The sequence below is a fragment of the Strigops habroptila genome, chromosome 7 (genome assembly GCF_004027225.2).
Source record: "Strigops habroptila isolate Jane chromosome 7, bStrHab1.2.pri, whole genome shotgun sequence".
Taxonomy (NCBI): Eukaryota; Metazoa; Chordata; class Aves; order Psittaciformes; family Psittacidae; genus Strigops; species Strigops habroptila.
Window position 1 is genome coordinate 48704589 of NC_044283.2, and position 15274 is coordinate 48719862.

Below are 15274 nucleotides of genomic sequence, written 5' to 3' on the forward strand. Positions count from 1 at the left end.
AACTTAATCTAAATACTATAACTAAGGAGATTCCTTCAGAAAGGGTTCTTTCTGAAGAAAAGGGGTTGCTCACCATTCATTTAAACTTTTAAAAGGACTTTTGTGAATTTAGGCTATAACCACTATGTTGGAGCAACTCTTTGATTTCTGCATCATGTCTTTAGTGTGACTAGAAAAAACAAAGTGTATTAAGACATAAAGCGGGGATTTAGACTAGTCTATAGGAACATACTTAACCTTTCTGTGCAATTCTCCACCTGTGTAATGGGGATAATGTATTTAACTACAGCATGAGAAGTCTGAGGATTAATGAATTCCTAGTACCCTGAGCTTGAAAAGTGTGCTCTAAATGTTTTCCCATAGAAATTTCTTCACTACCTGAAGAGAGAGGAAGAAAAAAGCCAATTCACTCCTTTAAAGAATTGTGAGAATTCTATCAAGAACACAGATAATTAAAATCATATTAATAGATTTTTAGGTCTTCATTTTCCCCTTGAGGCCAGGTGTCCCTGATTTTTATCTTTTTTTTTTCTTTTCCCCTTCAAGCAATGTCCCTGACTCAGTTGTCAAAGACCGAGAAGCAAAAGTGCCCACCTAGCTTTGAACTTGATACCTGCAGTGGAGTTACAAGGTTAAATAAATGGGGTGATTGTGGTGTTGGGCGCTTTTTTTTTTTTTTTAAGCTAAGCGTAACAGTTCAAAAACATCTTCTCCCCGCCCTTCCCTCCCCTAATGTATTTTTAGGCTGTATGCACTCCTGCCTATGTCTGTTCCTCAGTCCCAGCTGAAGATTTCAAGGGAGATGAGAGCTCTATTTTGTTTCTCCCTTGTATTGCAGATAGGGGGAGGAGGTGGTTATTAGAGAGAAGCGCTCTCTGTCTCTCGCTCTCTCCGTCTCTCCCTCTCTGGCTGATAGCACTTATCTCTCGCGCTCTCTCCTTCTCCTAGGTGATCCATTTCTAGGCAACGTGCTGGCTGCTGCCGGAGCTGCCAGCTCTCTCCGCATCCCACCAGCAAAGCAAGCTCCAAAAGCAACCTGCAGACCATCATCTGCTCCTCTCCTCTGCCTCGCTCCGGGCACTCCTCCTCTCGCTCCTGCCCTGTCCAGCCACTACCTCCCGCGGCAGAGACAGCACGCTGGGCTTCCTTTGCAGATTGCTTTATTTTTTTTTTTCCCCCTCCAGTTGTGCGAAGCAATTTTTCTAAGCGAAGGGTGTGTGTGTGGGGGGAAATCTCTGCATTACTATCTGCATTACCTTGAAGTTCACTTTGTTTTTTGGCCTCCGGGGGGGCTTTTCCTGCAGGAATCTGGTTGCTGGAAGCGGGATCGGCTGCTCTCGCGGTTGGCCGCTCCTCCCCCCTCGCTGAGGGCAAGCTCTTTGCTGCGGGCTCCCGGGGCTTCTCCGGGGGTTGTGTGTGTGCTTCTGTGTGCGTGTCTGCGCGCGTGTGTGTGTGTGAGCGTGTGCGTGGCGTAGGTTGGAAGTTCCTGTGCAGCAGCCGGGACCGAGCGGATCCCTGGACCCGGCGGAAGGATGGGGATTGTCTGACCGGCAGCAGCGGTTGCTGCCCGCGGTGGCGCCTGGGCTGGATGGATTCGCTGCCGGCGTTCCCAGCGACTCCGGTGCTGCCCAGGAGCCCCTCGAAGTGAAGCGGGGGTTCGCCGAAGAGCGAGGCGCTCCCAGCCCCGGCTCGCTCCCTGCCCAGCCGAGGCTCTGCGCCGACGACCGGGATTTACACGCTCCTTCGGCGGCACCTCAAACTCTTGGGTTTCCTGCGCCGCGCTGTCTTCCGCTGTTGCACCGCTTGGCGAAGAGATCTGTTGTTACAAAGCCTGGACCTCCAGAGGAGATGGAAGTTTTCTCCCTCATACTGGTCGTGTCCGTCTGTTGGACTCGAACCTGGAAAGCGGCGATTGCAGATTCAATCATTCATATCGGTAAGGGGGTGCTGCGACTGCTGGTGCTGCTGGACACTTTTCCAGCTCTCCTTTGCAACCTTCCCTCTCTTGGCAGGCTTCCCCTCCCTCCCCCGCAGCCCCCGCTCTCTTTTATCCCTTGCTTTTTGTTTGTTCTCTTATAATTGCTTTCCGCCAGGATCTTGGCCGTCCTCTTTTCCCCTACAGCTCTGTGTAAAGGTTTCTTGCCGGCGGGGTATGTGCGAGGTTTAGACCTTGAGGTTTTGCGCGGCTGTTGGTCTAGCGGGAGGGGGGCAGGGCTCAAGCACTTCCCCGGTCCCTCCTGCAGACCCTCAGCTCCAGCCTGCCTTCCTCCTCCTCCGGCTCGCCCTGGGGCAGAGGAGACCCCAAGCCTCCCCGTATTGCAAAGCCCCCCCCCCCCCCCCTTGCCTTTCTTTATCCCCCATCCCGCCTTCCTCTTTCGCGGCGGAACAGGTGGTTTGGCACCGTGAGCGCTTCCCCTCCCGCAGGCGGGCAGGGGCGAGGGGCTTCGGCCACCGCGCACCCCGCCTCCTGAGCCGCCACCCCGCCGGCCGGGTGGCCGTCTCTCGGGGCCGCGGCGCTCTAGAAGGATAGCGGGCTCCCCCGGCGCCAGCGGGTACAGGGAAGCAGCTGGGGTGATGCTCATGCACGGTGCTGCCCGCGCTCCCAACCGGGCTTCCTCCCGCCGCCCGTCCCCGTTTTTTGTCGCCCTGATCCGGAGCCAGCTCCGGCCCGGCAGCCCTCCTCCCTGGCGGGCGCATCCTCAGGAAGCGCCGGGCCCCGCCACCGAGCGACGGTTTGTTCCCGCGACTGGCGAGAGCGGGTCGCCCCCATGCGCCGGCCGGGGATGCGCGGGGAGGGAAAGCAGAGGAGGGGAGAGGAAAGGAGAGGAGGGCGCTTCCCCCGCGGCCGCTCCCCCGTCTGCAGGCACCGCACGCAGGCGGAGCGGGAGCCTGGAAACGCTGGGGGTTGGGGGGCTGCCCCAGGGAAGGTGCATTTGGGGGCAGGGTCCCGTCAACGTTTTGAGGCGGTCCCCGGGGAGGTGCCGGCCCCCACCGTGGGGCAGCTGCGGCTCTCCCCGGGTTGGCTTTATAAATATGTCTGCCGGTGCCTGTCGTGAGGATATGTAGCGGGTTTCTGTGGAAGGGTAAGCGGGAAGAACGTTTGGAATGCCCGGCCACCAAGAGCTTTTCTGCAGGACACCGATATTTGGGCAGCGATGCGCCAGCCCCTCGTGTAGCTCTCCTCCCGTGTAGCCCATGGGCTACCGCTCCCCCTTAGGTACCGCAACTTTATAGGGGTCAGTCCTTAGGGCTTGTGTGCGACTGGAGCATCAGATACTGCCCAGGAGAGGCAGCGCCTTACGCCCTCCTTTTAAAGGGGGAATGACTTGTTTTAAAAAATTCTTCCTAGTTGTAGACTTAAAGCGACACTAGGTTACATCTTAGGATTTCTTTCCTAAGAGCTTGTAACACACTGCTCAGATATTAGGGGTTTGGGGGTAATTTTGACTGTGTAGCAGGTGAGGAGTTTCTTTGCAATCCCCTCTCTCCCAGTTCCCTGCCCCGGGAGTGGTGCTGGGCAGGCTTTATGCCTCTGCATCGTCATGGGGGGAGGCGATGGCTTTTCTCTCTTCCTGTTAATGACAATTTTGTTTGTTTCACTTGTTATGTATGACGGATGCAACACATCTTACTAAACTAATGTTTTTTATAACACTGTTAGTGATTAGATTCATCAACACAGTAAATCCTTACTGAAAGCAAAATAAAATACTGAAAGTAGTTGCTTCACCCACAATTAATTTGTCTTGAGAGACAATTAGTACAGTTGACAAGGGGATTACCTCTATTTACAGACTGGTTTATGTTGCCGTGAAAATGGCAAACTGGTAATTGTTACCCAGAGCTTCAAAGCTACTAAAATGGATACACTGAGAATAAATGACCTGAAGTTAGAACTATTTCAACACTAAATGGGTAGACAGCTAAACATTCCAACTTGTACAGCTGCCAGATGAAAATGTGGCCCCTAGTAACGCCACTGTATTTTGTGACCTGGCTGTTCTGACCCCTTTTTGTTTTTTCCCACTTGTATAGAGTAAATTTACATGTAAAATATTTAGACATAAATAATAAACTGTATTTATATATACGAGTTAGCAAAAGCAGTATCAAGGTACTCTGTGAACACATTAACTACAGGAGAATTCATAAAGCCAGAGAAAAAACTAAAATGCTCAGTTCAGGGGAAAAGAAATACTGCCAGAGGTAGTACTGATGCCTTAGGCAACAAACAGAATAAATGCATTATCTTTTTCTCATTCGACGGTGTTAAAATATTCAAGTGGAAAATATTTTCCCATGTTTGGGAGGGGCAGATGGTTGTAAAAAACCCCGTACGTTACCTGTGTATACCCCTTTTCTGATAGCATTTACTTTCCAGTATAATGCACTGTCTTGCTTGCCTATGTGATGTTTAATGTGTTTCCTGTATTGAAGTATGTTATCAGCCATCTCTTAGACAATGACAAAAAATGTTACTATTCAGTGAGTATAGATTAGCAATGTGTTGATGGCAGTGGGAGGGGTATGGTGACTGGTATTTATCTATGATATGCTTGTTCATATTCCTGTCTTGTGAATGGTTACAGCTGCTGCTTTTGATCATTAGAGCAGGTCTGTGTGTATGGAAATGTGCACATTTGAAAATAAACATTTTCCTATAGCATATTTTGAATATTGGTAGGGCTGCTTATATAGTATATATGTTTCTGCTGCCCTGCTATTATAAATAGGAACTGGCAGTTCAGAAAGACTACATTAAGCACTCTCGTGAAAATGTTAAAATGAATTGACTCCACTGTAATTTTCCTTACCCCTATACAAAAAAGGGGCAGGGTTACCATGTCAAAACTGTGCAATTCTGTATTATGCTGCTTTTCTCAGCCCATGCATTGATTGAGTAATTTCATCAGCCCCACATTACTTGATTGCTTAGAAGTTTCCTAATGATCTGTATGCTGTAGGAAGAATCTGAAAGTCGTGAGTGGAATGGCAATGATTTTGTGTTTTATGAGGCTATTCAAAAAGCCGCTCTGATTTATGTAGCTCGAAAGCTCCAAAGTCTCTGAGATTAGCCACGCTGCCTGATATTTTCTTCATACATCAGTCGTCCCACACTCCTCACTCCCTAAACAGGAGTTTAGAACAGTGCTTTAATTAAGCAGGGATTAGGTGGCATTCCTTGTCAACTGCACAATTTGTGCATGCTTTGTATCCTCTACAGCTGATGGTCTCATGCTTTTATATTTCTTACTTTGTGCTCATTTTTTTTCCCTTGACATGTACATAGTAATACATCTGTATGTGCATATGCATTTCCTGTTGTGCCTATAGAAACATATATGCAAATATGTGTCTATTAGGTGCAGCAACATGACCTAGGGCAGCAGTCACACAGAACGGGTACAAGAGGTTTGGCTGAAAAAAATACACTAAAGTGTTTTTAAAGGCTAATTCAATCAGCAGTGTGCAGCAATAGTTCAGTCACCCTCATTACTTAAAGTTCTTTTTTTTGCATGTTTACCAGTGGCTTCAGTCCTATGCAGTTACGTACTGCTCCTAGCTTTTTTATTTTCAATGGTAAGTTCAGACATATACTATATAGTTATATATACCATATGTGCTTTTACATATATTTATACACATTCTTTTAATAGATATTTTCATATATACGCTATATTTTTTTTTTCCGAGAGAAAAGACTAGATCTGCTCTTCCCTTGCACATCTCAGCTTTTAGACTTTGGAGGCCTGGACTGCTGCATTCCTTGTGTTAGAGAAGTTCCCAGAATTGCTGTGTCCTGAGTTTTGGCTCGTATTTCTAAGCTCCTCTGTACCATAGATGATAATATCAGGGCAATTCCAACATGGGGTCTTACTTCTGTTGATATTGGTAGTGCATTTAAAATGTAATTTTTTTTTTGTTGGTTTTTTTTTTTTTTGTAAGGGAAAGGGAGTCTTCTAGCTTGGTGATATGTGTGTCCAGATTTCTCCTTGTAAGCTGGTGTACTACAGTGTGGTTCGGCTTGTATTGCGCATTGGTAATAGGAATTTAATTTGCTGTGTTATTGGTAAAGCCTCATTAGAAGATGTTGTAGTGTATGTCACTGTGCATTACAGTATTCTTACATACATTTTGTAAAGTGCAGGACAAGTGAGCAAAACAGATTTATTAAAACCAAATAAATATTGATGCGTCTATAGCGTCTACAGACAAGGGTTCAGGGCTCTGTCTTCCCTGCTCTAGAACCTGCCAAGGTTACTTGCTTATTTTAAACATACAGTGAAGACCTGGAATACTGTGGTTTAGCATGCTGTGGCTTAGCAGCCAGTGGGTTTTGTTAGTAACTATGTTCTACTTAAACGCACAGCATGCATGAAGTACTCGGTGTTTCTATGTGCACTATTTCTCAAACTCTCCCATGTGCTTAGATTTGCAATAGTATTTCAGGCCCTGTAACATGTTTTAGTGCTAGTTATTCTGCAGCTAGAGAGGGATAATTTTGCCTGCCATAGATTACTGCTTGCTATCCTCCAAAGGCGTATTTGCCATTAGGTGTCACTGCTTTCTGGAGTGTTTCTTAGTGATCTCCAGGGCCTGATCCAGAGTCTGTCCTAATCCAGGTGAGTCGCTTAGCTGACTTTAGAAGATTTTAAATTGAGCCTGTGGATTGCTGACTATAGCAGGCAGCTCCTTTTCATGTTCTTAAATAATTCTTAGTGTTATTTCAAGTTCTTTGTCCTTGATAAAGACAGAGGGGAGGAGGGGAGGGAAAGCAACGATCCATTTTCAAGTGGTGTCCTAACAAATGCCCGACATGGCAATCACTGCTGCTGCTGTGTGCTTTCAGATGAGTACTTATGGATGCGCAGAGTCTTTATTCTCACAATGCCATCTTTGAAAAAACACACTGGAGAAAAATCTTTTAAGACTGTGACTACATAAACCTACCAACTAAGGTTCATTTAACTTAATGAACAAAGGCATTAAGTATGGTTCTCTTCCACTCCCTGGCGTTGTAAAGCAAGTGGTATTGGCAGGAGATGACTTTTGTAAGCCATTAGGTTACTCCCTAGATATAGACTTGAACTTACATCATTTTCTTCCATTTGATATATAGCTATCTATAATCTGCCATGACAGTCTGGTTTTTGCTGAAATTTATTGGGGGCTTTTGCCTTTTGAGGTTTGTATTTTTGCTCTTTGTCACTGCTACTCCATTGCCTTTTTTTGTCAATATGCTAACAATGGTTTTAAAAATAGTTTATGTGAAAGAGTATTTCTATTTGGCTATGTGTTTCTAGTTATTTTTTCTAATTACCTGAATTATATATTATGTAGAATCAGAAAGTCTACACACTTTCCAAACAGTTTGTGGTTTACATCGTCAGTGTTTAAAACACTTCCTACACACAAACAATTACTGTTTGGACCTAAGAATGACCAATAGGAAAAGGAAACAATGTTCATAAAATTATCTAAATTTTGAGGAAATATGAGAAAATAATCAAACTCCGAAACTAAATTACGATACATGACAGCTTAATGTGTGCAAAATTTTGACTTGAGGTGATACACTGGTAATAAGGCAAACTAAGGTACCTTTCTGTATCTGGAAACTCAGATGTCTTTTTTTTTTTTCTTTTTTTTTTTTTTTTTTTTTTTTTAATAAGATTTGAATTCCAGGAGTAAATTATTATCTGTGTTGGTGAAACTGGAAGAAAACTTTGATTTTAGTGGCAGGCTTCTCATGTCTCTGGAAACCTGAATGGCTCCACACCTGAATGGCCTCACAGTCCAGTTCATGGCTCTGGTGATGCCGACACTCATCTCTGAGAGCCCCAGATATACTCATTTGTGTTATCTAGAAGTGCCAAGAGGCAAGTATGACAGTCGCAGTAAAGCATAACGTGCAGTTTGCCAGCAAACTGTCATAGTGGCTGGGAACTGGGCATGAAAGCTGTTGACCATGGCTTTGTTGCTCATCCAGGCTAGTAGACTGTGTTGGAGATGGTGCAATGCTGAGTTGGTGCATTTGGCACGGAATGCATGCTAAATGAATATTAAATAAGTATGGTGCTGTTCTTGTTAAACCATCCTTGACACCAAGTAAGGACGACCTGGGCAAAATCTGGGCACGGTTCTTAGGTGGCTTGTGCATCTGAAGCAGCATGCAGAGAAGAGGAAGCACTGTTGTCCCATGCTACAAAGTAGAATTTAAGTGTGTATTCTTGATGTAATAATTTAAACATAGAGACTAAAATGGAAGTGTTTAGGGGAAGAGTGGATGAGGAAAAGTTATCTTTCTTGCCTTATTTTTCTGTACTTCAGTCTCTTCCCATGAGCACCAGGATGGCAGTTTCCTCTGCTATTCTTCATTATAGAAGTCAGGCTTTGGTTTCTGGGTATTGTTGGCTGAGCAGTTGTGAAAGATGATGGAGTAAGGGACAGAATCTCTTGTGTCTGCAACCACTATAATTAATAATGGTTTATGTGACTTAGAGAGTTATAACTGATCTGTATAACAGGGAGGACACAGGCTGAAATTGAAGGTTAGTAGATAAAATGTACTGGTGTTTGGATGACAGTTACGAAACTTGGCAAGGGAACGGGCTTGAAATTGTGCAGTGCTGTGATTTTGTAAGATTCAGAATTTATATCCTGGTTTCAGTGATAATATACTTAATTCAGAGGAGGAGATATTTCGAATTCTGTATTGTACCACAGAGTGCACTTCAGCTGGAGTCTTGTTCCTGCTTGGGTCTGGGGTAACCACATCAGCTTGAGGAAGGGATATACTGTGAGCTTAAAGTGTTGCACTAAAAAAAAAAACCCAACACATAAGAAGTGACACTTAATGAGAAAAGATAATGCAGTAACTACAGCATTTCTCTGTAGCATTAAAGTTATAGTGGAAGAGGTGGTACAGGGACATATACTGCAGTTTTAGTTAACTGTAAACTGATGGACTTGTAAGTGCATGGTTAGATTTAAAGTAAATTTCCATTGCACACTTTAGGTCTGGAATGATGGGAGATGAGGGTGGAAAAAGAGATGAAAGGGAAAAAGTTATCTGAAAGTTTTGCTGAGTCTGTCTGACCAGCTGTGCTCAAGAGGAAATTGAAAAAGAAAATTAGTAAAAATGCAAGGAGGGGAGGAAAATAAGATATCAAAGGCAAGAGCCACTAGTTCTCTGTTTCTGTTTTTCTGGGAGCTGTGTAATGTTCCTGTAAGTGCTATGCTAGATGGAAAGAAAAGGGGAAAGGGGAACCAGAAAGGGGAAAATGTGAAGATACACAATTTAAATGAAGAATTATATATGTATTTTAATCTATTAGATAACACTCTGCGCTGAAATGCTAATTATTCCTAATTGTTATATTTGCTTTACTCATGAATAAAATATCACATATCTAATAAAATATGCAGTGAAAATCACTGTAAAATCCCTCTTGGAGTCTTTCATGCAGATTTAAAGGATTTAATCTCTTATTTCTTCATTGCTTTTTAAATCATTAACTTTCTATAATCAGTTGGATTGCTAAGGCCAATATCCAGTGAACCTAACGATAATTGCTTGTTTTGCAGCACAATTTTTTGTTAGCCCAACCATATCTTTCTCAGAGGCTTAAATAGAGTTGGTGATTTCATTATAATAATTCACTTGTGATAAATCAAAATCAAATAGCACTGCTCCGGTGCTGTGGAAAGTAGCTCTGGATGAGAACTCCAGAGAGAGCAGAGGATGGTGTAGCAGCAGACTTGAATGTCAGGCCTGGATTTGCTATGCTGTATTTTAACATATACAGGTATAACACTCTCACAAATGAGCACTCTTGCAAATCTGTTTTAAATAGAGAAATGAAAATGTGCACAGGGCAGTCTTCCGTGCCATGGGACTCCAGCTGAAAGCCTGTGTTCAGGACCTAGACCTGATGACAGACAGTAACTTAATTTGGTTTTAAAGCATGCAGGAGTACAAGTCTGACTGACTGCCAGTCGAGCTTAGGCTTCTGAGCCATTGAGATGTTTTGAGGATGGCAGTTGTCTTTCTGAGGTGACAAGACTATTGCAGAGTTATCTCACTGATGGCAACCAGTACTAAAAGTGGTGTGGTAGCGTATCATGGGCTGAAAGCATGCAGTGGGGACATCTCCAGACCAAACACTATTAAGCAAGGATATTTGTTGATGTATAGCCTTTGCCTTTTTTCAGTCTAATGTTCAGCTTAAATGTTTGCAAATGTTTTTAAACCATTTCGTGTACTGAAGAGTTGTTAAAGGGAAAAAGCCAGTAGAAAAGATCCAGCTCTCACTCAGAGAAGCCACTATAGAGTACTGGCACTGTACAGCCAGTGTGTGGTACAGACTGTGTGTTAAAAGGCAAGTGGAAGGTGATAGCTATAATTGGTCATATTAAAATACACATGCTTCCCTCTTTTACTATTTTTATCCATTTCTTCCTTTTTTACATTCCAAGTTCATGGCAAGAAGTTGTGATGGTTGCTATGTTCTATACTCTTAAATACCTGTATTTTTTTTTTCAGTCAGTAAGAATAAAGATAAACATACCATAACACAAATATCTGTTATTTGGACAGAAAAAGCTGCTTTTTATTTCTCTGGAATTCCACTTATTTGACCTCTTTTGAGACAAATATACCTCCAAAAGTTGGTTGTCATGCTTAAGGCTAATCTTTCATCAGTTCTTCCTTTTGTGAACATACAGACCCAAGCAGTATTGCATTATATCCACTAATATATTTGCTATAAAGATCTTTAAAAATTTACTACTCAGGTACTACTTAAATTTCCAGCTCCATGCTACAGGTTAATAGCAAGCAGTGGGGTATGTATTAACATATGCATACACAATGTATAAACACACACTTTTTTAGAAATCAGAGGGATTATTCGTTTTGAAAATATTTGACTGGATTTTTCTTTAATTTGGGATGACATTGGTTTCTGCCTTAAGTAACAACACAGAGATTTGGGAGGCTTTTTACTTAGAGGCAGGAAGTCATAACATGAGTGCAAATAATGAAATGGCTCCCCACTGTGCTAGAAGCTGTACAAATGTGAAACAAGAAGCTGGCTGTCAGAAGATTTGATGATGAAGTAAAAGAGAGGGCTTGGATCTCCCTGTGACTCAGACAGTTTCTACACCAGGAGACAAAGTTGCATATCTTTTTGTGTCTTCTGGGAGATAGGTTCATTCATTCACATTCATGAATGATCACTCTGGGTATGAAGGAATGAAAGCATGCAGGTATGTCTACAGGGATGTCCTGAGAGGGCAGATGCCATACTTCCTGGTTTGGGGTATGTGATGATAAAAGTTACAGTGCTGTGAGGCGAGAAAGTTGACGGGAAATAAAGGCCATCAATATGTGTATAATCATTACCTATGATGCTTTATTGCCAATAACATTGGTTAAATTGGCAAAATAAAAACGGTCATTATCTCATCAGCCATTGACATATTAGTCTCTGATTTTACTTAGTACAGAAACTAATGCATGGTTATGCACATACATGCTTTCTGTGTCTTTTGTTTGGGCATATATTTCATAGTACAGTTTTCAAAGACATGACATCCAGGTAGAAAGAAAAGAGCCCTTTGTGGGAAAGTGGAAGAATGTATGTTGCAAAATACCCTACTTTTTTTAAAAGAGGTATTTAAATACAGTCAGTGATTCTGAAAGCATCTACAGCCTCATGTTAGCTAGCCTCATGGAGTTTCTAGAATGTTATTAAAATATTATTGAAACAATCTAGAGAAATTATTTTCCAAGTCCTTGGAGAAGCTCTCCTGGTATGGAATTGGATTGCGTCCTGGAGATACATGAGAGACACTCATCTCTTTGGAAAAACTTCTCTGCTTTTTGCCAGTGCTGCAAAGGGTATAGGGACTATGTCAAATGAAATGGCTGAGGGGAGTGGGCAGGAGAAAAGCATGTGCTATGTACAATGTCTTTGTTAGATAGGGAATGATCAGCTTTGCTTGGTGTCACCATCACAGAGGGTGATGTCTTAGGAACATCATTGACACTGTGTCTAACTGCAAGGAGAGAAGAAGTCTGCAGGTAAAGCACAGCATGAGTTGGCAGGGATCAAAGCATTACTGGGGGTTTCTCTGCAGCAGAGAGGCTCTGGGAGGAGGAGTACTGTGGGGAAGATTCTGGTGGTGCTTTCTATGTGGGAGGTTTGGAAGGAGGTGGGTGGTTGTGGTTAGCAGTGGTGGGAGTTGGTTGGGTGGTGAAGGGGTGCAGGAAACATTTGGCCCAAGAGATGGGTCAGGCTAACTTTGTAAGAGTACAGGCTAATTCTAGGGAATAGCATGCAGTTTTACATTTATGTGGGTTGGAGGCTTGGCTTTCAACATTTGGGACAGGCCGTACAGAACAGGTATATGTGTATGCATATGAGGGAAGTTGGGAAATCCGAAGATGCGAGGCACTGGAATGGCCAGAACATTACTGAAAAGAATAAAATAATGCAAACAATGCTTTGAGAACAATATGTCTAGAATATAACACTAAGCTTTAAAGAAACTAAATTATAGATTAGAAAATGGGATTGTTTCTCCGCACCCAGCCTCTATAGTTTTACTGTAAAGCATTCAGTTTCTGTGGTAGGCTTTTTTCTCTTTAGCTGATAATTGTGCCTGGTTACTTTGCAGAAAAGCAAGATCCATTTTATCTTTTTATTGTCTAGTACTGTTGTACACAAACAATGAGTACTGAAGTATCATCTTCCCCCCCTCTGCTCCCAGGGTAGCTCCAAGTGTACTGTACTTTCCTGTGCCTTAGCATTTTCCCTCCAATTAAATAATCTTCCTTTGCTTCATCTGTGCAGCAGTTTATTGCTGGTCTGTACCGTGCCTCTGTGTAAGCTCAGCTTCTGTGGCTGGCGAGTGGGAGGAAGGAATGTACACAGCCACAGCTTCTGCTCCATTGACTTTTGACCTAATTTAGGAAGGAAAGAGAGGGAAAATAATGCAGTGTGCTTCTGGATTCAAAGCCTGCTGTGTCCTTTTGTGGAGTGGGGGAGAGCTCTAGCTTTCCCCTCACTGATTATCTGAAATAGCTGCATAGCTTGCACTGAAAGTTAGATCTCCCTTCAGTGAAGCTCTAGAGTTGTGAGTGGGTCTTGTTTTCATGCTTATGTTACCCTTGTTCTCATTTGGGCTGTTGAGGCCGAAGTCTGGTTTTCTGTCAATATCGGTCTGTCCAACCCCCATTTAGTGCAGTAAAGGGACAGCCACTGATTTGTATTTCCACTAAATGAGACACACTAAGAGTGGGGTAATAGGTTTTTGAATATTTTTTTGAGATCAATGATCTTTAATAGCAGGGCTGAATGATGCATGGGAGGAGGAGGTAAATACTTCCTCAGGGGAAGGTAGATAAAGAGAAAAAAGCTCTCATCTCAGTGCCCACCAAGATCATGGAACGGTTCCTCCTGCAAACTGTGCTACGGCACATGGAAAATAAGGAGGTGACTGTTGACAGCCAGCATGGTTTCACTAAGGGCAAAGCATGCCTGAGTCATTTGGCAGCCTTCTAATGACAGGGCGACAGCGTTGGTGGATAAGGGAAGAGCAAGTGATGTCATGTACCAGGACTTGTGCAAGGCATCTGACGCTGTCCTGCGCAACATCCTTGTCTCTAAATTGGAGAAACATGCATCTGATGGATGGACAACTCTCTGGTTAAGGAATTGGCTGGATCGTCTCGCCCAAAGAGTTGCAGTCAATGACTCCATGTGCAAGTGGAGACCAGTGATGAGTGTTGTTCTTCAGGGGTTGGTGTTGGGACTGGTACTGTTCAAGATCTTTGTTAGCAACATGGACAGTGGGATCAAGTGCACCCTCACACCCTCAGCAAGTTTGCCAGTGACACCAAGCTGCATGGTGCGGTTGACACACTGGAGGGAAGGGATGCCATCCAGAGGGACCTTGACTGGCAGAAGAGGTAGGCCTGTGGCAACCTCATGGAGTTCAACAAGGCCCAGTGCAAGGTACGCCTGGGTCAGGGCAATCCCAAGCACAACATGGTTTTACTAACGGGAAATCCTGCCTGACTGATTTGATGGCCTTCTATGATGGAGCTACGGAACTGATGGACAGCGGCAGAGCAATTGACGTCATCTACTTGGACTTGTGCAAGGCGTTCGACACTGTCCCGCACGACATCCTTGTCTCTAAATTGGAGAGACATCAATTTGGATAGATGGACCACTCAGTGGATAAAGAACTGGCTCGATGGCCACACGCAAAGAGTTGTGGTCAATGGCTCAGTGTCCAGTTGGAAAACAGTAACAAGCGGTGTCTCTCAGGGATCGGTGTTGAGACCTGTCTTGTTCAACATCTTTGTCAGCAACAGGGACAGTGGGATTGAGTGCGCTCTCAGCAAGTTTGCCGACGACACCAAGCTGTGTGGTTCGGTTGATACGCTGGAGGGAAGGGATGCCATCCAGAGGGACCTTGACACGCTTGTGAGGTGGGCCGATACCAACCTTATGAAATTTAACCAAGCCAAGTGCAAGGTCCTACACCTGGGTCGGGGCAATCCCAGGCACTGCTACAGGTTGGGCAGAGAAGAGATTCAGAGCAGCCCTGTGGAGAAGGACTTAGGGGTGTTGGTTGATGAGAAGCTTAACATGAGCCAGCAGTGTGCGCTTGCAGCCCAGAAAGCCAGCCATATCCTGGGTTGCATCAAAAGAAGCGTGACCAGCAGGTCAAAGGAGGTGATCCTGCCCCTCTACTCTGCTCTTATGAGACCTTGCTTGGAGCATTGTGTACAGTTCTGGTGTCCTCAACATAAAAAGGACATGGAGCTGTTGGAGCGAGTCCAGAGGAGGGCCACAAGGATGATAAGGGGATTGAAGCACCTCCTATATGAAGATAGGCTGAGAAAGTTGGGGCTGTTCAGCCTGGAGAAGAGAAGGCTGCGTGGAGACCTCATAGCAGCCTTCCAGTATCTGAAGGGGGCCTACAAGGATGCTGGGGAGGGACTCTTCCTTAGGGACTGTAGTGGTAGGGCAAGGGGTAATGGCTTCAGACTTAAACAGGGGAAGTTCTTTACAGTGAGGGTGGAGAGGCACTGGAATGGGTTGCCCAAGGAAGTTCTGACTGCTCCATCCCTGGCGGTGTTCAAGGCCAGGTTGGACAGAGTGTTGGGCGACATGGTTTAGTGCGAGGTGTCCCTGCGCATGGTACGGGGGTTGGAACTAGGTGATCTTAAGGTCCTTTCCAACCCTAACTATTC

The 15274-nt window shown here is 44.3% G+C and overlaps 1 protein-coding gene across 5 annotated transcripts in view; it reads left to right on the forward strand.

Annotated features, from left to right (window-relative positions):
* Positions 1–483: 483 nt before the first annotated feature.
* Positions 484–15274, forward strand: part of GRID2 (glutamate ionotropic receptor delta type subunit 2) — a 744842-nt gene continuing 730051 nt past the window's right edge. For all 5 annotated transcript variants that reach the window (XR_003992319.2, XR_003992318.2, XM_030492665.2 and 2 more), the window contains exon 1: positions 484–1936. Coding sequence is in view for 3 of the 5 variants with exons in the window: in XM_030492665.2 (XP_030348525.1) it covers positions 1849–1936 (88 nt within the window). In the remaining 2 variants the exon portion in view is untranslated. The remainder of the gene's footprint in view (positions 1937–15274) is intronic.